At 43.7% G+C, this 18,117-nt stretch overlaps 2 protein-coding genes across 5 annotated transcripts in view; one reads left to right on the top strand and one right to left on the bottom strand.

Moving 5' to 3' along the window:
* LOC117352017 (cytochrome b ascorbate-dependent protein 3) overlaps window positions 1-6,937 on the top strand; it is a 46,679-nt gene extending 39,742 nt beyond the window's left edge. Inside the window, exon 8 of the transcript XR_004537554.1 lies at window positions 6,828-6,937. The gene's annotated coding sequence lies outside the window, so the exon portion shown is untranslated. The remainder of the gene's footprint in view (window positions 1-6,827) is intronic.
* The window catches only part of TKFC (triokinase and FMN cyclase), a 34,201-nt gene that overhangs the window by 12,692 nt on the left and 3,392 nt on the right, over window positions 1-18,117 (bottom strand). For all 4 annotated transcript variants that reach the window (XR_004537553.1, XM_033927989.1, XM_033927988.1 and 1 more), the window contains exons 2-10: window positions 16,689-16,785; window positions 9,081-9,270; window positions 8,798-8,908; window positions 8,526-8,707; window positions 6,782-6,860; window positions 5,686-5,775; window positions 3,897-3,931; window positions 1,247-1,331; window positions 1,041-1,130 (exon numbers count right to left, since the gene is read on the bottom strand). Coding sequence is in view for 3 of the 4 variants with exons in the window: in XM_033927989.1 (XP_033783880.1) it covers window positions 1,041-1,130; window positions 1,247-1,331; window positions 3,897-3,931; window positions 5,686-5,775; window positions 6,782-6,860; window positions 8,526-8,707; window positions 8,798-8,908; window positions 9,081-9,270; window positions 16,689-16,694 (868 nt within the window). In the remaining variant the exon portion in view is untranslated. The remainder of the gene's footprint in view (window positions 1-1,040; window positions 1,131-1,246; window positions 1,332-3,896; window positions 3,932-5,685; window positions 5,776-6,781; window positions 6,861-8,525; window positions 8,708-8,797; window positions 8,909-9,080; window positions 9,271-16,688; window positions 16,786-18,117) is intronic.

The following is an 18,117-nucleotide window of genomic DNA, read 5'->3' on the forward strand; positions in this document are numbered from 1 at the left end:
ACTGCAGTTACACCAGGTTTGTAGCTGATGTAACCAAGGGCACTGATTCCGGGTTATGATAGTAATTTGGGTGCCCAAATAGCATTACAGAATAGGTTCTTACCAGACAGCATCAGGGTGCCTACATGGAAGCACCTAGTTATGGAATTGCCCCCCTATGAGTCACAGGGTGCCTATATTCTTGTGTTTCTTAACCGTCATGTAAGCAGCGCTGAGAATATGGGAGAGCTATGGAGAGTCCGAAATCAGCAGTACACTCCTCCCTCCGTATTCGCGGTGGTTAGGGGTGGAACATGACTGCGAATATGGAAAAAACGCAAATAACTTTTTATATGTTATTCACAGTTTTTTTGTAACAGCCATCCTTTAATATAGCAAAATCGCGAATAATAGCAGCGTTTGTGAAAGCTGGGAAATAGCGATGTTCTTGGTGCAAGCTGGGAAGCAGCGTTCTTCAGGGTGAAAGCTGGGAAGCGCCAAAGTTTATCGGTTCAGTACTTTACTCATGACGTAATTTGAAGGGGGAGGAGCCAGCATGCGAAAAATTGCGAATAAGCAAAACCGTGAGTACTGAAACCATGAATACGGAGGGAGAAGTGTACAAGCTGTACTTTCTCACTGGCATGCCACAATCCAGTATAAGTATCGTAGTTAGAAAGAAACCCGAGTTATCATAGAACAACCACTAAACTAGTAAAAAAGAGTTCTATAATGTCTGTGTCAAACAAATTGTGGAACATAAAAAAATGAAATAATCAAATACTGATCCCAAGTTTGAAAATCGCTGTTCTAAGACACACAAGTCTACAGAGAAATCTAAAGATGCCACTCTCATGGTCTTTCTAGACCTATTTAAGTTCATGTGGGATCTCTTAGGGAGAGGAGGATAGTGGAGGATGTGGTGGGCAGACCGGATGGGCCATTTGGCCTTTATCTGCCATCATGTTTCTACTGTTTTTTTTATAAGAGGGACAGGCAGGAAGTAGGAGAGCCAATAAGGAAGAAGACATTGATTTTAAAGAGATCCTCATTCGTCTCACCAAGATATTGCACAGCAGAATTTGCCACAACTTCCATTTCCAAGAAGGACAGTCCTCCCAAATTGTTTACTACTAGAACCAAGCGAACTCCTGAAAGAAAGAACTGTGGATCAGGAAATAGTGAAGCTTGGAGGTTTGGAATACAGCAGGGAGAGGAAGCAGGTACATATGCCTATGTAGTTTGGGAGAAGACAGGTGTAGCTCACCAGGATTGAAACGCAAATGAGATTCATTTGAAGGGTCTGTCATGTGATCAATCATCAATTTCACAACTGCATCGGCTGACATCATCTGTGAAGTTACAAAGAGAGATGTGTTCAACAATTAATATTTTAGAGGATATAAGCACTTAAAAAATGTCTGATGTGTGTGTAAAGTTACATATGCAGACATTTTACATGACTTTACCGGAATGGGGAGGGGCAGGATTAGAGGGGATGCTGGGAAGGAGTTTGTACTTCTGTGAATACTTTTGAAAATAGACATATGCACAGAGATTAATCCATAAATTTGTGTATGCTAACAGCAGGTTTAAATATTAAGTACATAAAATTCCCTGGGGAAGTATGTTCTCTTAGGCTTCTGAGGCTGGTGCCATGATTGTCTTGCTGCGTCTGCTTAGAAAGAACAGACATTTCAGCCATCATGCTGTGGCTTTCTTCAGGGTATGCTGTGAGGTCTGCAGTGTGTCTTATATACACATATATATGTGTCTTTATATATGGTGGGTTCACAGACCTGATTGAGCACAGGGCATATATATATGATGGCTGAAATGTCTTTTCTTTCTACACAGATGCAGCAAGACAATCATGAACCCACCTATCCATTGTGTGGTTTGCCCCTTCCTTTATCAAGGGAAACCCTGCATGGGGTTTCCAAAATTAGGACTCATTAGCATTAGAGAATGACACGGGGACAAATTTTTCCCCGTCCCTATGGGAACTCATTTTCCTGTCCCGTCCTGGTGAGTACTTTTCCTGTCCCTGTCCCATTCCTGCAAGCTCCGTCCTCATCTGTACAAGACTCAAACACTTTAAAAATATAAGTGTGCGAAGCTTATGTGGTTAAGGAAGAGCTTACAGGAATGGGGCAGAGTCAGCGACAAAACTGAGTTCCTGCGGGGACAAGGAAAAAATTGTCCCTGTGTCATTCTCTAATTAGCATATAAAAGGCACAAAAACTAACTGGAGGACTTGAGCCAATGGAGGGGCGCGAGAGTATGAAGGGGAAGTGCTGTTTTTAGTGTCACCCCCAACTGAGGCTCTCTGGCCAACGTATCCTAGCCCAGGCAACTTGAGTCAAGGCACCTAGTGCAGGGAGGCAGTGCTTTAAATAGCAGATTGACTGCTAGCAAAATGTCTTAGTTTAAACAAGCTTACAAGCTCGGTTTATATTTGAGTCAACCATTTTTCTCCCTTTTGGGGGGGGGGGGGGAAGGTTACCTTGGTTTATATTCAGAGGGTTTATATTCGAGTATATATGGTAATTGTAACTGGTAATTTAAAGTGGTTATAAACTCCTAAGAGGTAAGCACTATTCTTCTATAAGCAGCTTTCCAAATCTCAAGTTTAAATAAGCAGTTATCCAGATGTTATGCATGACCTGAAGCAGGTGTATATATATGCCCAAGTGGAAATTTTCCAAAGCACGTGTGTATTGCCGATGTAAAAATACAAAATATATCTATACTCTAAATGACAACCAAAACAATGCTCCTTAAAATGTGTGTTGCCTCTTCCGTATATTACGCCAGAGGGAATTCTGTGCAGCACAGATTTCCCCCATCCCACCGAACATGCAGAATTCTGCTCAGTGCCAGCATCAGGTCTCCCTCTCCTCCCTCCTTAGCAGAGACTATAAAGCAGGAGGAAAAGAGCCATCTCTAGGAGCATAGTAAGGAGTGGAGGGATAAGGTGAATGTGCCATTGGAGAGGATGGAGGAGGGAAATAGGAGACATTTGGGGCCTTAGCATGGGAAGATTCTGTGCAAAAATGGAATAAATAATAAACAGCACAGAATTTTGTAGAGTTCACAGAATTCTCTCATGAGTAGGATATAAGTAGCACTTTTTCTAAAATCACTACTTATCAGTTTAAAATAGCATTACTTACATTTATAAAGCTTCGAGTGGTGCTGCTTGTTAACATTTTCCTTCAAAAAATGACTATTGTAAATGCCGCAAAATACAACTTTTTTGGTACCATTATATCTATTTTGTAAAAGGCTATGAGGTACAAAATCAAAAGGAAAATATGTCTAAAAAACCTGCCTAATCGGCACTTGGATGATCAAAATGACAGGTTGCCCAAGTACCGATAATCGAAATGGGTTTTAGACGTATGTAAAAGCAGCTTAGGTCTTTTCACTGCTGCTGGGCGCCCAGAGTGAAAACGGGTGTTTTTCGAGGAGTGGTTAGGATGGGAGGTGGGCCGACCTAGACTTAGTCGTCTGGCAGCAATAATTGAACTTATACATTTTGACTTAGACCAAGTCAAAACAGGGATAAGTTCCGGATCGGGCCGCAGAACTCAGCAGCCCAGGCAACCTATCCCCCCGCCCCTGTAATGATTGTCCCTCCTGCCTGGCACCCACCGCAACCCCCAATAGTTCTCCAGCAGGAAAGATACCCATAGGAGGGCCTAGGGGATCTGGCCAATCAGAATCTTAGACCACTCCCAGCACATCCCAGAATGCACTGGGAGACGGGCCTAAGATTCCGGTTGGCCCAGAGGCCTAAGGCTCCTCCCCGGTGCATCTCTGCCGTATATTGAAGATTAGTCTTACTGCCCTATACAAAGTTATCCTCAATAGATCCAACACAGAATATCAGCATCAATTCTAGCCCAAACTACCTTCATCCGTCTAATGCCAGCCTCTCCATGAATTCCTAGAATAAATGCAGAATATATATAACAATTACTAATGCAAATTACTGCAAGCTGAATACCAATTGGAAGAAGAGAAAAGGCGAGATATTGAGTCAATCTAAAGATATACGGGTCTGTTAAACTTAACAGAGAGGCAAAGCAAGATAAATACATACAGAAGAGCCGATTAATACTCAGACAGAAATAAAGTATACAAAAACCAACACACACACACACCAAATAGAACATGCCAAAGGGAAAAAAACAGAATCCAATAAACAGCTGAATTTTATACAATTCATAATCTTTTAAAAGTTTTCTTATAGGCACCCTGATAAATTGTTACAATAGTCAAGGATACTTAAAATAGATGATTAGAACAAGCGGAACGATGCTGCATCAAAATATTTCTTGATGGTTCGGAGTTTCCATAAAGCCCAGAAACATCTTCTAACTAACAAATCTGTATGTTGCTCCAAGGTGAGGTGCTGTTCTATTACTCCCAGAATTTTTATGGAGTGGTCAATAGGATAGTCAAAACCATTCAGATGTATCAAGTGTCTAACATTGTCGTGGGGACTAGCAAGAAAAAATTTAGTTTTCTTCAGAATTTAATTTTAATATCAATCATCCATAGTTCGATCAGGTTTAAAATAAGATATATGGGGACGGCAAGGTGGAGGCTCCTGAGCTGAAAGGCTCTGCCTGCCCCAAGCTCCCGGGCCATAGCCTGCAGCTCTATTGTAAAATGTGTCGGCAAGTGGCCTGCAGACAGTGCGTGGCCGGGGAGCATAAGGGTTTATTCCATAGGTGGGGCGCCTGGTAATTGTGACTCTTCCCCCCTTCCCTGCAATGCGAGCCCACGGGTTTAAAGCGAGGCTGCACTGCAGGGAAGGCAGCAGAGATCAGTCTGCTCTCCCCCCTGCCCCAGGGCTTCTGCAGCCCCTGAAACAGGCAGCAAGATTAGGGCAGGAGAGAGCAGGGCAGAGGTGGCAATGGAGCAGGAGAGTCGATACAGAGGTGTGCGACTGGTCCCCAGCAGTCGCTTTAGGAGTTGGTCGGCCTAGCCCAGTTGGATTGAGAATTTTGTGTTGTGAATCGCTGCCTTTCCTATTTTTGAATGTCCCTCCCCTCATTTGGGTGCGCGGATTGGAGGATGGTCGGCAGGGAGATAAGTGAATTGGGCCAGAGGGGAATTTGGTCGCCAAGGGGTCGCAAACCGATCGATACACGATCGGTTTGCTTTGTGAATCTAGCCCAAAGTGGGAGATAAAGGCAATCCTTGAGGAACCCCACAAGGATTTACCCAAGAATAAGAAAGCTTATCATCACTATAAACTCGGTAAGATATTTTTCCCTAAAATCCCTGAAACCGCAAGTGCCAGGAACACCCCTGCCCTCTCACATCTGTTGTGCCCAACAGGAATTATACACAAAGGTTAGAGAATATCAATTAAAAGTGCAATTATGTGTGTATTTGCAAATTGGTATCAAGTAACTCCAATTAGCACCAAATTTAACGGTTACAAGCATAACTGACAGTATTCTGTAACCTACATGTGAAGTTTTGAATGCTAAGTGCAAAAATTAGCATGCAAGATTATAGGGAATAGTGCAGAGAGTTTGTAAGGATATTCAGAGGCACTATCCAGATCAGCAGCTGTTATCTGGAGAAGCGCTTTTGAGGATTGTCTTGACCGACATTAAGCACGATTGAATGAGGAGCACAGGCAGACAAACACACAAATATTAGGATTCTGAAACCCTTCCTCACCCAGTCCCAGCTCCAGTTCATCTGGGGATAAATGAAAGGCTGGTCCAGACCCAGGAACACTACAAGGAGACAGACTCACGCCCATAGTACCTACAGACAGAGAGGAATTATTAGTGAGATGGACATGAATGCCAATTTCCTAATACTGCCATACAAGGAGAGACAGAAAACCACACACATTTACACACAGAAGAGTACACTAGGAGATGGACTTAAACAAACAGGCACACACACACACACACTGACTCGCCCACTCCCCCAATATCAATAACATAAGAGCTTTACTGGGTCAGACCAATGTTCCATCTGGCCCAGTATCCCGTCTTCACAGTAGACAATCCAGGTCACAAGTACCTGGAAAAATCTCAAATACTAGCAACATTCCATGCTACCAATCCAGGGTAAAAAAGTGGCTTCCCCCATGTCTGTCTCAACAGTGGACTATGGAATTTTCCTCCAGGAACTTGTTCAAACCTTTCTTTTTTTTTAAACCAGCTACATTAACCTCTCTTACCATATCCTCTGTTAATGTGTTCCAGAGATTAACTATTCTCCGAGTGAAAAATATTTGCTCCTATTGGTTTTAAAAGTATTTCCCTGTAACTTCATTGAGTGTCCCTTAGTCTTTGTAATTTTTGATGGAATAAAAAAAAAAATCAGTCCACTTGCTCCCATTCTGTGGATTCCTTTTACACGAGCCAGATAGATGGCCTCAGGAATTTGAACAGTACAATTTCAGCACCACCACTGGCTAACCTCTCAGTACCTATATGGAAAGTGATGCATTGGTCTTATCCTTATCATAGATTCTAATTTTCTTTCCCTGACCAGGGATTCAATGGAGTGCATAAGTGGCCTATTGGTTAGAACTGCAGTCTCGGCACCATGAGGCTGTGGGTTCAATCTCAGTGCTGCTCCTTGTGACCCTGGGCAAGCCACCTAACCCTCCGTTGTCCCAGGTACCATAATTAGACTATGAACCCACTGGGACAGAGAAAATAGAGTATCTGAGAGAAAAAAATTGTACACCCTGAACTTCTCCAAGATAGGGCAATATATCAAATGTCAATAAACAAACAGAGCTATTTGAACTCACCGATTACTCCCAACATGGCTGTAACTTGACAAATTATTTCTTCCAGAGATTTTCCAGCCTCAGCCAGTGCTCCTGCTATCTACACCAATAATGGGAGAGTCATGATTCAGCTCATTGCTAAGTGAATTAGAAAAACAGCGAGGTCATCCAGTGAAATAGTTTATTTCTGTAATTTTATTTTTATTTTCTTACTCCTATTACTCCTCTTATCTGTCTATATGTTACATCTTTGCTACACCCTATGCTGTCTATTCAAATATTTTAGCACACATTGTGTTGACATTACAAAATAGCATACTACTCCATACTTTGTATTGTAATTTGAATATTTTTACTGCTGTAATTGTCTATTGCCTATGTTTGATTATTCTTGGTGTACATCACCTTGAGTGAATTCCTTCAAAAATGGTCGTAAATAAATCAATAAAATCCCACCTCTTACAATTTCATAAGACATACTGACATGTAGCACCTCTATGTAGGAATCTCAAGGATGTGTACTAGGATCCTATTCTATAATGAATCCCAGGCAACTTTAAAATGAACCACAATGCAGGCATAACCTGGCATCAGTACACCTAACATTTAGGTACCCACAGGCAGAGTAGCTCAAAATTGGGGACCTCTAGGCATGTAAGCCTTACAAAATGGAGAAAATGAAGAAAATACCCCAAAAGAATAAACCAAACAGAGCAGATCAGAATACACCTTCTCAGTTCGCTTGCACAAGGAAAAACTGAAGAGGGCACTATACTCCACAGGTGAAGGAGGAGGAGCTGAAAGATGCGATAAACATCCTTCTGCAATAGTTTGCAACCAGAGGATATTCACCTAGACCAGTAGTTGTAGTTTGTGCTTTTTAGATACACAAGATGCTCCCAACATAATATAATAAGGTAAAAGCGCCAATAGTAAAAACAAAATAAATATTCCATCAGTGCTGTCTAAATCTCTCTTCTGTTACATAAACATAGGAGTTTGTACTCTAGGCCAGTTGTCCCCAACCCTGTCCTGGAGGACCACCAGCCAGTCAAGTTTTCAGGATAGCCCTAATGAATATGCATGAAAGATTTGCATGCAATGAAGATGATAGGAGTGCAGATCTGTCCAAAAAGGTAGGCATATTAGATTGGCGGATCTTAAATGAAAGTAATGCTATTTTATAGGTAATACAATGGGGTACTGGCAACCAATGCGCATTTTTTGAGAGGTGTTACATCAGGGGTAGGGAACTCTGGTCCTCGAGAGCCGTATTCCAGTCGGGTTTTCAGGATTTCCCCAATGAATATGCATGAGATCTATTTGCATGCACTGCTTTCAATGCGTATTCATTGTGGAAATCCTGAAAACCCAACTGGAATACTGCTCTTGAGGACCGTAGTTCCCTACCCCTGTGTTACATGGTCGTACTTTTTTGAATTTTGTTAATTTTTATTGCCGTATTTTGTATAAGTTGAAGTCTCCTTATTTGTTTTTGGGTAATGCCTTTTAGCAGAGAATTACAATAATTGAGTTTCGAAATAACCAGAGAGTGGATAAGTATATTGAGTGCGGATGGTTCTAATACTTTTGCTAATGACCTGATCATGCGCAATTTGTAAAAACAGTTTTTCATTGTTTGTGTTATGTGGTCTTGGTATGTTAATTTGTAGTCTATAATAACCCTGAGAATTGGTCAAGGCTTATCTAGCTTCAGTGGGATTAAATGTCTGATACAAGTATCACCATCAAGTATTTTGCTTACTTTATGGATAAGCACAGTGCCACATAGCCCTCTCCTTCCAGCTTTCTTCTGTGCTGTAAAAGCACAGTCATCAGCAATGATTACCATCTGCACATCTATCCCATCTGCCCTGGCCCTCTCCAGAGCCAGGCCAAAGTTCAGCCTGTCCCCTGTGTAGTTCTTCACAATCAAGAGGGTTCCAACTGCAGGGTTTAGTGAATGGAAAAATACTGAATCAGAAGATATCTCCATAGAAGTAAAATCTGCTATATGGAGAAGGTTCACATGCATACCTGAACCGGCTTGGGCCACTGCACGAATTGCAGCCAAAATACTGCCCACTGGAGGGGAAGTGAAGATTGCTCCAGCTATTGCTCCTGTAAGCATTCCCTTTCCGACATAACCTTCAAAGACAAAGAAAGCGCGAGATGATGGGAGAATTAGGTGAAATTCTAGGCAAGTGAGTTAGTAATTAAGCTTTACCAAGGAAAAATAACTCTTTCAGTCACTTCCAGCAGTGTTGCTTTTGACACCCGTCTCCCTTCTTGGGTGCTCGCTGGAATTTTTCAAATTTACCTGCATGTGCAGGTTCATGTCCAGAGCCTCCTCCAGAGAGAAGAGCTACTTTTCCTTTGATCTGGTCCAAATCTGCTCTCACAACAACCCGATGTCCCTGCAGCATCCGGACAGAGGGATGGCAGGACACTATCCCACTAAGTGCGTCATCCACACAATGTGGCACTGAATTCACAAGCTTCTTGGAGACCTGAATATGAGAAGAAGGTCAAGGAAAAGAGAATGGTTAGTGAAATCCCCCCCACCCCCATTTGCCAAGCATACTTTCAAAGGTATCTGTTGTACCCAGAATAAATAATACATATTGTAATGACCCACAGAATCCTTGTCAACTCTGGCAAAACTCCATGCTCTTTGTTGGGCCCAAGTTTCCTCCTACTGTGTTGTATGTCTTTGTTAGCTGGTACCATTTTGTCACTCCTACCCAAATGTATCTAGTTTAAACAATGTAGCGACAATCTTATCTCGGGGACCACCTAGCGGGGCTCTGTCCAGAACCTTGCAATCACAGGCCCTGAATCCAGCCACTTGCTGTCACCCATGAGATATAGCCATTACTCCCTTTCCCCCAGAAGTAGCATCCTCAGCCGCAACCAACCTAAGAAGCAGAAAACCTGACCTGGGATTCAAATTTGGGACCTTTGATGTCAGCATTGCAACAACAAGTTATCAGGAAAGCCATGATGCTCTCTTTCCAATAAGAAAGATATTTCATATTAAGCAAAAATACCTAAGTCAATATTGAAAAACACTTATGTGGCATTGGCAGAGGACTGGAGAAGGGTGGATGTGGTCCCTCTCCACAAAAGTGGAAGTAAGGAAGTAGGGAATTACAGGCCGGTAAGTCTGACTTCTGTGGTAAGCAAATTAATGGAAACGCTTTTAAAACAGAGAATGGTCAAGTTTCTTGAGTCTGGGGTACTCAATCTAGCCCTCAGGATACACTAAGCCAGTCAGGTTTTCAGGATAGCCATAATGAATATGCATGAGATAAATCTGAATGTCCAGCTTCCGTTGTATGCAAATCTTTCTCATGTATATTCATTGTGGGTATCCTGACAGGCTTGGTGCATCCTGAGGACTTAGACCTCTCATATTTTTAGAAGTTGTGAATGACGTCCTGGTTGCTGGGCACCATGATGGGTCTGTGATTAGCAGTCAGTACTGTTAGGTCCTTTGAATTTGGCTGCAATGTTTGATGACCTTGTTTGTTTGGGCAATGCCTTAAAACATTTTTGTTTTTGTTCACAGCGCTCTTTGATTTGATAGAAAGTACTGCTAGTGGATCTGCTGGTGATGGTTTGGGAAGTAATAGAGTTGATAAGCGCTTTGAAATATTTTTGAGTTTTGTTTTATTCCATGTTGACTTTGGCTGAGGGGGGGGGGGTTCAGTAGGTGATTTAATGATTTCACAGCATGGCAGTACAGTTTCAATATATATATTTTGTTTTGTTCTTTGTGCCCATTGTCTCTCAGATTGGTTGCCTGTGCTATACCACTAGTACAAATTATGTTGGTGTACTTGTAGCTCCTGAAGCAGGCTTAATGCTGAAACAAGACAGACTGGGATGAACAAAGAGGATCTGGAATCAGAAAATAATAGTAAATATTGAAGAACTAAGGCCAGTATTGGGCAGACTTGCACAGTCTGTGACTGTATATGGCCGTTTGGTGGAGGATGGGCTGAAGAGGAGGTAAGAAGACCTCAGGAGAGAGACAGGAGGCAAAAGGCAGGGAATAAAAGTGATCCACAGCAGGGGCAGCGGCGAGAGTTAGCTCCGCCCACCCCCAGCGTCAGCGAGGTCAGAGCCCGAACTCCCCCTTGAAAGGGGGCGGAGCCAACGGCGCCCAGCACACGCTGACCTGAACACCGGCTGAAAAGCAGGCAGAAGGCAGAGAGGAGGTAAGAAGACCTCAGGAGAGAGACAGGAGGCAAAAGGCAGGGAATAAAAGTGATCCACAGCAGGGGCAGCGGCGAGAGTTAGCTCCGCCCACCCCCAGCGTCAGCGAGGTCAGAGCCCGAACTCCCCCTTGAAAGGGGGCGGAGCCAACGGCGCCCAGCACACGCTGACCTGAACACCGGCTGAAAAGCAGGCAGAAGGCAGAGAGGAGGTAAGAAGACCTCAGGAGAGAGACAGGAGGCAAAAGGCAGGGAATAAAAGTGATCCACAGCAGGGGCAGCGGCGAGAGTTAGCTCCGCCCACCCCCAGCGTCAGCGAGGTCAGAGCCCGAACTCCCCCTTGAAAGGGGGCGGAGCCAACGGCGCCCAGCACACGCTGACCTGAACACCGGCTGAAAAGCAGGCAGAAGGCAGAGAGGAGGTAAGAAGACCTCAGGAGAGAGACAGGAGGCAAAAGGCAGGGAATAAAAGTGATCCACAGCAGGGGCAGCGGCGAGAGTTAGCTCCGCCCACCCCCAGCGTCAGCGAGGTCAGAGCCCGAACTCCCCCTTGAAAGGGGGCGGAGCCAACGGCGCCCAGCCGTTCGGCGCGCGGCGAAGGCGAGCGGTAAAGGCGCTCGCCTTAGCGAGAGCGCCTTTGCGAAGGGCCTTGCAAGGGACGAGTATCTACTATCAAGTATCTACTATCAAGAACACCGAGGAGGACTGAACGGTAAAGAAGCGACAAACACAGAAGGTAAGGAAGAGACAGACGCCAAGGGAACAATCCCACACATACAATCAAGGTGAGGTAGAGCGGAGACAGCACACACAAAAGACACAGCAAGGCAAGTAACATAAGGAAGCAGCAGGCAAGGAACACAAGCACACACGAGGGAAGCAAGAAATGGAAGCCCAAGGAAGTCAGAAGGTGAGCTTTCCGGTCTTCTGTATCGGCTGCAATATGTATGACTACCTCCCTTCGGGGATCCAGGCATACATTTGCAATCGATGCATGGAGATGGATAGCTTGAAATGTCAGGTAAGACTATTGGAAGGAACAGTGATGGAACTCGAAGACAGAATCCGAGCACAGGAGAAGAATCTAGTGGAGTACAGCCCAAACGACGAGGTCAAGGAACTAGAAATGTTCATAGAGGAAGCTCATCAGCACCACGTAGAGATCCCAGGGCTGGGAAACTGTACTCAAGAAACCCATGTGAGGAGAGAAGACACCCATGCAAACACAGAAGAAACCGAAGACGAGGTAGGAGACAACCGCACACCAGGAGAAATAGTGAGAGCACAGGAAGACATCCCCCCACCCAAAGAACAGGAAACAATTTCAAGAGTATCATTGGAGGAAGAAGACTGGCCCTACTCCAAGGACGTGGACCTACGCCCCCCAAGGAACTCCCGAATAAAGAAGATGGGGATCATCGTAGGCGACTCCATTATACGACATGTGGACAGCCACACCGCAGGAGGAAGAGAGGACAGAGTCGTCACCTGTCTGCCTGGAGCAAGAGTGAAGGATGTGACCAACAGGATCTCCAGGATCATAGATGGCGCAGGGGGAGAGGACACCGCTGTGCTTATCCACGTGGGAACAAATGATGTGAGCGGGCGGAAGTATGACAGGGAAGAGCTGAAGGGCCAGCTCCGCTCACTCGGAAGACAACTGAAGATCAGGGAGGTGAGGGTGGCCTTCTCTGAGATCCTCCCAGTACCAAGAGCGGATGGAAAGAGACAAGGGGAATTGCAAGTAATCAACGCCTGGATGAGACGATGGTGCGAAGAAGAAGGCTTCGACTTCGTGCGCAACTGGACGGCGTTCTGGGGAAAAAGCAAGTACTACAGAAGGGACGGACTACACCTCAACAAGGAAGGAGCACGAGTTTTGGCAGGCAACATGAAGAAGGCAATCGAGAAGGCTTTAAACTGAAAGATAGGGGAAAGCCGACAGTCGACCACCGGTCGATGGCACGGATAGCAGGATGCCCCGACGAAGAAGCCAAGGACTACTACTCCTACACAAGAGAAGACGACCCCACAGCCAATAAGGGAGAAAAAGCAGGAAGGGACAACTCAGACACAGGAGAGGACGACCACACAGCAAATAAGGGTGATAACACAGGAGCAGTAAAGGATACCGTATTTGAAACTATAGGGACGGCCAAGAGTAGAAGGTCCAAAAAGGTAACACAAAGGGAATTTAGATGTATGTATACGAATGCTAGAAGTCTAGGTAACAAAATGGGGGAACTAGAGACAATAGCGAGACATGACATATTGGATATCATTGGCATAACAGAAACATGGTGGAATGAAGAAAACAAATGGGACACAGTACTACAGGGATACAAACTGTATAGAAGAGATCGAGTAGGGCAGAAAGGTGGAGGTATTGCTCTATATGTCAAGGAGGGAATAGATTCTGTTGAAATGGTTACAACAGAAATGAAAGAGAAGCTTGAGTCACTCTGGATCAAAATTCCTGGTCAATATGGTGCAGATACGAAAATTGGCCTTTACTATCGTCCCCCAGGACAGGCGGAGGAAACTGACTCAGAAATGATGGAAGAAATCAAACAAGAATGCAAGACGGGCAATGTAATTGTATTGGGAGACTTCAATTTCCCAGGGATAGACTGGAAACTAGCAACCTCCAACTGCGGCAAGGAGGCCAAGTTCCTGGATGTGCTAGGGGATTGCTTCCTGGAACAAATGGTAAAAGAGCCGACAAGAGGCAACGCCACCTTGGACTTGGTCCTAAATGGCCTCACGGGACCGATAACAGAAGTGGAAGTCGTGGTTCCACTGGGAACGAGTGATCACAATGTAATCAACTTTAAACTTGACATCGGGAAAGGGAAACATGCCAAAACCTTAACCACCACCTTAAACTTTAAAAAGGGTAAATACGATCGCATGAGGGCCATGGTAGAAAAACGACTAGAGAAGATGGTGGACAAACTTGAAACGGTAGATCAGGCATGGTCCCTACTGAAAAATACTATCACAGAAGCACAAGATCTCTACATTCCGAGGATTTCCAAAGATCGGAGAACAAAGAGCAAAAGAGAACCGGCATGGCTTACCATACAGGTGAAGGAAGCCATAAAAGAAAAGAAGGACTCTTTCAAAAAATGGAAATGCATAAAGACAACCGAAGCCTGGAACAAACATAAAGATGATCAGAAGAAATGTCACAAGGAGGTGAGGGATGCCAAACAGGATTATGAGGAAAAAATAGCCCAGGAGGCCAAAAACTTCAAGCCCTTCTTTAGATACGTGAAAGGGAAAAAACCTGCAAAAGAGGCAGTGGGACCCCTGGACGACCAGGGAAGAAAAGGGTACATCAAGGAAGATAAACAAATCGCAGACAAACTAAATTCCTTCTTTGCGTCTGTCTTTACGAAGGAAGACACCTCAACAATACCTGAAGCAGAGAAAGTGTTTCCAGGAGAAATAGAGGACAGCCTCACCACAGTTGAAGTGGACTTAGACCAGATATACTATCAGATCGACAAACTTAAAAGTGACAAATCCCCTGGACCGGATGGAATTCACCCGAGAGTCTTAAAGGAATTGAAGGTTGAAATCGGAGAGTTATTGCACAAACTTGCAAACCTGACAATCAGAACTGGACAGATACCGGACGACTGGAGGATAGCGAACGTCACGCCAATTTTCAAAAAAGGATCGAGAGGGGAACCGGGCAACTATAGGCCTGTGAGTCTTACGTCGGTCCCCGGCAAGATGGTTGAAGCACTGATCAAGGATAGCATAGTCCGGCACTTGGACGCACACGACTTGATGAAACCCAGTCAACATGGATTCAGGAAAGGGAAATCATGTTTGACGAATTTACTCCAATTTTTTGAGACCGTAAACGAGCAAATTGATAGTGGGAAGCCTGTGGACATAATATACTTGGACTTCCAGAAAGCGTTCGACAAAGTTCCACACGAAAGACTTCTCAGGAAACTACAAAGCCATGGCATAGAGGGAGATATACAAAGATGGATAGGCAAATGGCTGGAAAACCGAAAGCAGAGAGTGGGCATAAATGGGAAGTTCTCCGACTGGGAGAAAGTGACTAGTGGTGTACCCCAGGGCTCGGTACTTGGGCCGATCCTTTTTAATATTTATATCAATGACCTGGAGGAAGGAACATCCAGTGAGATCATCAAGTTTGCAGACGATACAAAACTATGCCGGGCAATCAGATCGCAGGAGGATAGAGAGAAACTCCAGAGCGACTTGTGTCGGTTAGAAACATGGGCGGAGAAATGGCAGATGAAGTTCAATGTGGAGAAATGCAAGGTAATGCATTTAGGCAATAAGAATAAGGAATACGAGTATACAATGTCAGGTGCAACTCTGGGGAAGAGTGAACAAGAAAGGGACCTGGGTGTACTGATAGATAAGACCCTGAAGCCGTCGGCACAATGCGCGGCAGCGGCAAAGAAGGCAAATAGAATGTTGGGCATGATAAAGAAAGGAATCTCGAGTAGATCGGAGAAAGTTATAATGCCGCTTTATAGGGCAATGGTCAGACCACACTTGGAATACTGCGTCCAACATTGGTCTCCCTACCTAAAGAAGGATATAAAACTGCTGGAGAGGGTGCAGAGACGAGCAACAAAACTGGTGAAGGGTATGGAGAGACTGGAATATGAGGATAGACTTATAACACTGGGATTGTTCTCCCTTGAGAAAAGGAGAATGCGTGGGGATATGATCGAGACCTTCAAAATACTGAAAGGAATCGACAAAATAGAGCAGAGAAGATTATTTACACTGTCCAATTTGACACGGACTAGAGGACATGGAATGAAGCTGAGGGGGGACAGGTTCAGGACTAATATCAGGAAGTTCTGCTTCACTCAGAGAGTGGTTGACACCTGGAATGCCCTCCCAGAGGAGATTATTGCGGAATCGACCGTCCTAGGCTTCAAGAGCAAACTAGATGCATATCTCCTTAAGAGAGGCATATAAAGATATGGTGGACTATAAATTACGCCAGGTGTACACCTGGCGGGGCCTCCGCGTGTGCGGATCGCCGGACTTGATGGACCGAAGGTCTGATCCGGTGATGGCAGTTCTTATGTTCTTATGTTCTTATGTTTTAAGAGGGCTTCAATGGCTGGGAGGGTGTAGATGGACTGGAGTGAGTTATGACGGAGACTTCAGTAGTTGGAACCTAAGAACAATACTGGGAAGAGCTTTGGATTCTTGCCCAGATATAGGTAAGAAGAAAAAGAAAAAAACCCAACAAATTTAGATTGAATCAAGTTGGGCAGACTGGTTGGACCATTTGGGTCTTTATCTACCGTCATCTACTATGTTACTATTTATGATGTTACTGAGAGATCAACTTGAACACAACTGGTTTATGCCTTTGAAATGTGTTTTAATTAACCATCCATTATGTGTTGCACCTATCCTGCAGGTTTCTGCTCTGCTCGGAACTGTAGTAAGTTAAGCATTATTTTAAAATATAATTTTTTAAAAGCCAATTTCTTATAAATTGCAATTGTGGATGTGCAAAACAAAATCCATTTGGAGATACTGATACATTAAAGATCTGACCTTGATGATAGTATTATACAGAATGGAAGCAAAAGTACAGGACATGCAAGTTATTCTGCAACACAAATCCTAGGCAAAAATACAAGTCCCAAGGTAGGGTTTAATCACACCCAGTTGGCAGGCTGTACTTACCTGCATGGCTGCAAACAGAGCTAGAAGCAAACAGCTCACAAAATGCAGTTGGACAAACCTTGGATACCAACTGGAAGGATAGGAGCTCAGGTACTGTCTGTAATGCAAGACATAATGAAAAAAATGGCCGAGAAGAGAGTGACTGAAAGAAGAACAAGAAGCAGTTATATAACATAATAATAGCAGCATGTACATCTAACATGAAAGAAGTGTGCTGTAAGGGTCCATGGCAATCCCCAATCCCAAACCCATTGCTTCTGGTACAAAAAAACCCTAACAACTGTTGTGTTAGGGAATCAGATATGTGAATGAAGCTGCAGCAGCCATCAGAATCCAGGAATATAGAGAATAGAATACAGACCTACTATGAAGAGCTGTACATATAGAAAGGACTTGACTTCAAGTCGAAATTCTATCATGCCAGAGAAAGCAAAGGGCAAAGCATAAGGAGAATCACCACATGGAATGAAAGAGAGGTACAGAGTATGTGTGAGGCAATAATTATAGAGGGAGAATACCAAGTATGCTGGTAGGGGAGGGACAATGCAATCTATGGGTGGGGTGGGGGAGTCAGATAGAAAGAATTTTGCTGCATAGGGAAGAAAAATGCAGAAGACATTGTGTGAGAGTAAGACAAATAGGGGGACATTTCGTCCACAAATTAGTGCTTTAGTTAAAAACTGTTTTTATAAATTAAGAATGATACGATCACTGGCACCGCTACTTGACGTTAGTTCCATAAATATTTTGATTCACTCTCTCATAATATCAAAAATGGATTACTGCAATTCTCTATTAAAAGGGATCTATCATAAAGACATAAAACGCTTGCAGCTTATCCAAAACACAGCTATCAAGATAATCTTTGGCGCGAAGAAATTTGATCACGTTACACCATTACTTCAAAATGCTCACTGGTTACCTGTCTCTTACAGGATAACTTATAAAATCGCCCTATTAACATTTAAAACTTTACAGTCCCATACACCAGCATTCATAGATAAACTTTTGATTCCTCATGATCCACCGAGAGCATTAAGATCCGTATCTCAAAACAATCTCAATATTCCATCTTTAAAAATAATTGGCACTCGTCGCACATCCATTTTCTCTGTAACAGCCCCAATGATCTGGAATAATCTCCCTTTAGATTTAAAAATGGAAGAAAATCTAAAAAATTTTAAAAGTAAATTAAAGTGCTTTCTTTTTAAAGAAGCCTTTAATTAAATTTCTTAAATTCAGAGATATACCAGCTTTTACTATTTTATTTAACTTCCCAGTCCCTTTCGTGTTTTCCTTGAATGTCTCTCACGCTTTTCTATATCAATTGTATTTCTCCCCCCCTTTCCTAATTGTGTTTTGGAGCCTTTAGGGCCCATAATTTACCCTGTAAGTAATTTGTCGGCAACACTGTAATAAATTTTTTATA

This window comes from Geotrypetes seraphini, chromosome 19, assembly GCF_902459505.1.
Source record: "Geotrypetes seraphini chromosome 19, aGeoSer1.1, whole genome shotgun sequence".
Classification (NCBI taxonomy): Eukaryota; Metazoa; Chordata; class Amphibia; order Gymnophiona; family Dermophiidae; genus Geotrypetes; species Geotrypetes seraphini.